Genomic DNA, 7034 nt, shown 5'->3' on the forward strand with positions numbered 1-7034 from the left:
ACAAACATCACATTCATAAGTTTTTCTCCAGTGTGTGTTCTTTGATGACTAACCAAACTACTACCACGTGAAAATCTCTTCTTACAAACATCACATTCATAAGGTTTCTCCCAGTGTGTGTTCTTTGATGACTAACCAAACTACTACCACGTGAAAATCTCTTCTTACAAACATCACATTCATAAGATTTCTCTCCAGTGTGTGTCCTTTGATGTCTAACCAAATCCCTACCTTGTGAAAATCGCTTTTTACGAAAATTACTTTGTTTTAAATCCATATTAGCATTTAACGAGAATACTAAAAGGAGCAATATAGTAATTGTTCTGCTGCTTTATACTCTGAACCCAGAATGGCGCCTTCGGCTTTCAATAAATCATAAATCCATCTGTTCGATGATCACGTGTGACCACGTGATCATATTTTAAGTAACTGTACCTGGTTGTACCTAAACATCCCAGTATTCCCATTTGTCCCACAATATCAAGATCTCGTTTGTTTTGTTATTAAAATTTAAAAATATGTAGGTTTATAAACAAACATTTTGAGGCAAAAATTCCCTTTTATTTACACTTCATTTCATTAAAAAGGGATCAGATGTCTACAAAAGCAAAATGGCGAGCATCGTTTCAAAAGACAAGGTCAATTTCTCAAACATCGTTGAGCAATTCTTTGACTGTAAAATCCAGCCTCATGGATGAAGACGACCTGTCATTTTCCGATAACGAGTTAGAACAGTATTTAGGAAAAATGAAGGAAAAATCCGGAGTAAATCGACTAAATCGTTTATGGACTGGAAATACATTTGATAGAGTGATTGATAGGACACCAGATGTCTCAATTTCCTCTGTATCTGATGGAGAAGGTATAAAATAATTTCATTTGTATATAATTCACCGTAATCTCCGTTGTTGACGGTTGTTGTCGGTTATTAGTAGGACCGTAATCTCCAGCCGTTATTTTGGAAAAGTATTCGTATTGTGCACTCGTAGAGAACGAATGGTTTTCTGAAATAATATGCTACAGCGAATTTAAGTGTGTATATCTGTGAACATCATGCAATTAACTATCATCTCTACAGGTCAGTGGCGGGTCCTACTAATAACCGACAGCAACCTACAACAAGTTAATAATTAAGTAATTTAGCTTGTAGGTACACCATGTAAGTATCAGTGGGTAACAGACCGAAAGCTTTGCAGTATTAAATTACAAGCTAAATTACTTATTGACTGTCACCATGCAAACATACAAGAATATTAAGTTAATAATTACTGATAGACAGTTTATAATCATTATTAACTTGTTGCTGGTTGTTGTTATTAGTAGGACCAGTCCGTGGCTAGTCAGGCCTGTTATTATACCACTAGTATTCATGATTAATATCATGCAGTAAACTACCTTGAATATAATAGATTTCCTGTATTTATTCTGGAACAATTACATTTTACATATTACAGCAAGACAGCACACAGAAAGGAGGAACATTAACTGTCAATCTAGTCACATGTTGATTACACTGCCAAGAATACCACATATAATATTGCATGCAACATAGTGTACCATTAAAAGTTAAATAAGAATAACTTACCCCCAAGATGTGTAAACAATCTGGACGAATCATTCCTGAGTTCTATATTCATACCATATATGCAGAGCAGCACACATTTAACCCAAGTTGCGCATTCTGTGTAGCATGTACATTATAATGTGTACATCTAAATACAAATGATTACATTGTTATGACCAAAGATCTTTGGTGTAGGCTACACATAATGCAATTTGGGTCAAATAAATGTTTAGCTAGCAGTGGTTGTGGACCCAGACTGAAAGCATGCAAATTTCACACCTAAGATTTTAAAACAAATGATAAATAAATAGAAGATGTTTTAAAAAATCTCTTGCCTGATTTCTTGGTTGTGCTTCCACATTGGTGAAAAAAAAGTGCAGTTGGCATTATGACAGTACACTAAGCATCCATTTAGGCTACAATTCCATGAATTAGTGATATATCTGTAATTTTTCTCAAGCAGGGAACTGCAGCCTAGACCAGTGGCATACATATCGGAGACAATAATGGGGGTGGGGGGGTGGGCACCTATTCATATATTCATGTTATCCCACCCCCCCCAATATAGTCTTGGCCTAGACTAGACTTGGTTTAATAGTAATCCAGGTTTTTTTAATATGCCAGGGTTTTTTAATATGTTTAGGCCAGGACAACTACCCATATTTAAAAACAGATTTTTTAACCGGTACAGGTCAAGGTTGTTTGCATTTAAAACAATAACTGAATCTACTGAATCTCAGCAATTAAACTTGTTTTGGCATCACTTAAGACTTTTTTGCCATAAATTTCTGTTGCAGTACTATTAAAATCTGTCTATGAGTCATTCATTATATTGTATTATACTTACTTTTTATTTTATCATTTGTCTTTTTGTCCCTTCATATACCACCATATATATCCATGACATTTTCTTTCATTTATTCTGATCAATTCACAGTAGATATTAACAGAGACTAATGCAAGTAAGAAAAACCAAACTGCAAAATATCAAGAGAAGTTGTATTATATAGTTATTAGAAAAATTGAGCAAGGAATGGATTGGCATACTCAACACTGTAACTGGCGAGCTAAATACTCAGTCCAGTGTATTCATACAGATCAGTTTCAGTGACCCACGTTTTAACTTAAGGGAACTGGGGATGAGGTAGATATATCCCTTATCTGATCTTTTTTCTGCTTTAATGCATTCCTTATACAGAAAGACTTACAAGTTAATACTCATTTATTGATTCGGGTAGCTCCAATTGACGAGGAAGCGGACAAGAATGAAGCAAGCGATAATGATTTTCTTCCAAACATTATGGCCCTGCCTTCTGTTGCGACAGAAGAAAACAAGACAGAGGTCTCAGAACCGAGTTCCATCAGACCATTTCAAGCAGTGAACCTTATGCCGGACCTCGAGTTATCCGACGCTCCCCAAAAATTAACGAAAAACGTGAAAATGACTTTGAGCCAAGATGAATCAGAGGAAGTAATCGACAGATATGTTAGGTCAACAGGGAAGGATTTAAGCAGCGCTGATTCTGAGGAGGTACACACTTTAGACGAAATCACAGAAGAAATTGAAGAAGATTTGAGTCAAGGCTCTAAACAAGATACAATATCAAGTAATTTAAAGAGGAATAATGAATCTCGTCAACAAAAGGATAGTCCGAAATCTGAGAGGGTTGTCTATGATGAAACAGACCAAAGTTTGCACAAAACTTCGTCCAAAAGTGGACACTCAAAGACGCGTAGTGATTCAAGACATTCGAAATCTAAAAGTAAAAAGAAAACTAAACGAAGCTCGCAGCAAACGAGCGAGCACAGCTACAGCTCTCTTGATTCACGAAAAGAAAAGAGGACTTCCTCAAGCCGATCCAAGTCGGACAGCAGAGGGCACGGAACCTCCAAGAAATCTGAAGATTCCTACACAACTGATTTTTCTGATTCCGCAAGTCTTTCTAGCAAAATAAACGAAACTGACAGCTACACTCAGTCTGGCTTGGGCAAAAATTCAGTTGTTTTATCTTCTAAAGTGACCTCGGTTGCTGAAATAAGTAAAACGACGAGTAAGGTCAGTATTAATTTAGTTTTACAAATTGGCACAATTTTTTAACGTTTAGAACTAAGTGTGCCAACACAAATTTTCTTGACAGCTTGTCTTAAGGTGGTACACCACAAAAAGATAATTTGCATATTTATATAAAAACAGAAATATTGAAATATGTTGAATGTGTGATTGATCTAACATTCTAACATGCTCGGACATTCACGTGCTGTGAACAAGTTCGCTTCAGCAGTCGTTTCGGAGTTTAGATACACGTCCAAAGAGAAATATTTTTTGCGCAATCGTACTGAAGTTATTGCGGCAGAAACTCTCCCATTGTTCTACCATAAAACTAAGCTCTAAAACGACATATTTGGCACACTGATGTCTCTGCTGTGAACTAGACTCTAAAAAACAGGTATTAAGTATGTTAAGATGCAAATGACCTTTTTGTGGTGTACAACCTTAAGGTTACTTTGGCAACAATTTTTAAACTCATCTGATAATACACGGGTGTGTGTTGGTATAATATCGCAGCTATACGGAACAAAACCGACGTAACCTGTAGCCCTAACCATTAAAATATACCTTTAGTCGTGAAAATCCTTCCTATCGCGGCAGTAACGTAATTACTTATTTCTGAAATACAGCATAAAATAAATGCGTGCTCTCACGATGTCGCTACCCAAGTAAATATGGATGACGTTGGCGGACCAAAATTAGCTGTTGGTATGGCAACGCTCGGTCCATCACTTGGTCATCGTTATGTCGACCCCAGTCCTATCGCTCGCCATGCGGTCGATGCTGATGCCGTCGAAGGTACATTGTATCGTTCTGTCTCTACTCAATCACTCCAGTGTTTTATTTAGGTCCATTAGTTTTCCAGCAGCCTGCAACAAAAATAACCTTTGAGAATAGAGCTAGTAATAGCACTGTACTATATAGCGATCAGTGACGATTTTTTTCAGAATTTTACTTTTGAACAGCGGAACCCTTGTTTTTAGGGTGCTCGTGGTCAATGGTCTTTCTATAAGTAATTCGATCACCAACAGATTCACAAATAAAAAGTTTTTGCCGAATATATATCGGAGATTAATCTATATTTTAGCTTTGTTTATTATATCTAGCCGTTACTGCATACAACCCAGCGGTAATAGCCTTGACAGACATGCTCCGCCAACAGCTCAGTTTGGTTCAACAATTTGTCGACAACAGTCGACGAATGTACGAATCTTACACAAGAAACCTCGACACAACATACAGATATACGACCTTAGAAGACACTTTACAGGTATGCAACTAATATATGCGTGTTTCAGACAGGAATATCGTTTCCAAATGTAAATTTTCGTCTATTCGGACGAGCACGGTTCTTCGTAGCTCTGTATAAAAATGTACTTAACTTTAGCTATATTAAGGGAAAGAAATGGGCACTGTATAAGAGTTTTATACAAGCGGTCTCGGGCCGTTAACCCAACTTTCTATTGTCTCGTAATAAAGCACTACGACTTACTTGCATGATTTTGAGCTCTGAATTTCTGAAATAAGTTTATGAATCTGGATCAACTTAAACATGGTATTGCCAAGATGGCCCACTGCTGCTTGAACCTTGTCCTTGTTTAAATGTAGCTAATACTCACTTATTTCAATACTTCAAATTAATTTCACGGTTCCCAATCTTGGGTAATCTTGGAGGATGTATAAGCATGTTACCCCGTTGATTGGTAGCAGCTTTACAGCAATCGCAGAGGCGTAGCCGTAGGTTTAATTCCTGCCGAAAAACATGAGTTTCATTTCTCTCAATGTTTCTGATTTGATCCTAAAGTTTTCCTTCGGCTTCGATCAATCTTCTGACCAACATGTGAACATGGCAACGATGTACAAAAAGACGATGTTGCTGTTTCATAAATAAACCACAAAAATATTATCAAAATATTACCTTCTCTATATTATAGTACATTGATGAGAACAGAAACCGTCCGGATGAAACGTGAACCTGTTAATCAAAAATGAATGGACAAAGATGAACTAATTTCGCATCCAGAGGCATGAAGAATTGCTTCCAAACACTTGGTTCTGGGTCATACTTGCCCGAGAATCGGGGATCCATTATGTGTTGTCTATCCGATAATCACCGATTCTTACGATTAAACCAGGCGCACACGACGCGATATGCTGCGATTTTCGTCTAGGTTAAATTATGGGTGTTCCAATGAGGGTCCTTATATCAGAGCATTCATAGCTATCTCCTCGTCTTCATTCATCAAAAAACGAAAATCGCGGGAATAAATTGCATGTGTAAAAGCCCCACACACACTGGACGTGATTCGCTAACGCGACGCGAATTTTTCATTTTCATACATAAATAAATTCAATTCTGAGAGAAAATTTTGAGAGAGTATGGGTACAAGACCAGTCAAAATGCGGTACCATCAATCAGTAATTACCGAGAATACACAACATTGTCAAGGTTAGCAGCTTTTGAAAACTGAAAAATTCGTGAAAATCGCGTCGCGTTGTCGGATCGCGTCCGGGTCTTCCTCAAACGGGCCTTTGGTCGTCCGATTTTAGTTGCTCAGTATCTTGGTCAAAGGATTTTGCTCCCTTGAAAATCAATTGTTGAATAGAACGGAAATGTTATTTTTTTTAAATAAAGAATATTCTTTAAATTTACATTTTTGTCTAATTTAAAATATTTATGGTAACTCGCTGCTAATACTTTTGCATATATTCACATGGTCGTCACTTTTTCCCAAATCCCAACCACCAAAATGACATAACATCAAGGCAAAACGCCCTAACATTAACCCTAACCTCAACCCAGAGCTATATTAAATTTCAATACCCTAACCCGCTAGCCCGGGAAACCGAGCATATAAATTAAAAAGACGCCATGTCATTTTGGTGGTTGGAAACCGGAAAAAACGTTTTCACATGGCTCGCATGAGTAAGATTTGAAATCCATTTCATTTCAGATAGTTCAAAATTGAAAATGCCAATGTTGAAGAGGACTTTGAGGTATTGAAATGAGTCTTTATGCACAAGCACATGCTATTGTTTGGGTGATTATACGACTGCCAGGATCATGTTATCTGCTCATTTCAATACCTCAAAATCATCTCGCGCTTCGTTGAATCTCGGGTAACCGGGCTCATGTAAACAGCCCCTTAGACTAATTTTTGATCGAAGTAACAAGAAGAAAATAAATGCCTACTGCTGGAAAGATCTTACTTAAATTAGTGCAAATACAAAGTTTGGCTGCGAAATTTTGTAAAATACGGAAAATATAGCCATGCGAAGTTGGCAAACTTTGTATACTTTTGTATTACATGCGCTAATGTGTAACTAATTTAGTTACTCACTTCCGGCCGTAATACAAAAGTATACAAAATCGGTGAAGTTCGCATGGCTATATTTTCCGTAATTTACAACAATTTGCAG

General features: G+C 37.0%; 1 protein-coding gene across 1 annotated transcript; it reads left to right on the forward strand.

Moving 5' to 3' along the window:
* Nucleotides 1-487: 487 nt before the first annotated feature.
* LOC114537223 (uncharacterized protein C19orf44-like) lies at nt 488-6266 on the forward strand. The gene is made up of 5 exons (XM_028558360.1): nt 488-862; nt 2803-3620; nt 4244-4412; nt 4721-4884; nt 5549-6266. The coding sequence occupies exons 1-5, from the start codon at nt 595-597 to the stop codon at nt 5585-5587; spliced, it is 1458 nt and encodes a 485-aa protein (XP_028414161.1). The 5' UTR covers nt 488-594; the 3' UTR covers nt 5588-6266.
* Nucleotides 6267-7034: the final 768 nt, after the last annotated feature.

The sequence above is a fragment of the Dendronephthya gigantea genome, unplaced genomic scaffold (genome assembly GCF_004324835.1).
Source record: "Dendronephthya gigantea isolate DGI-Jeju-01 unplaced genomic scaffold, DenGig_1.0 000154F, whole genome shotgun sequence".
Lineage (NCBI taxonomy): Eukaryota > Metazoa > Cnidaria > Anthozoa > Malacalcyonacea > Nephtheidae > Dendronephthya > Dendronephthya gigantea.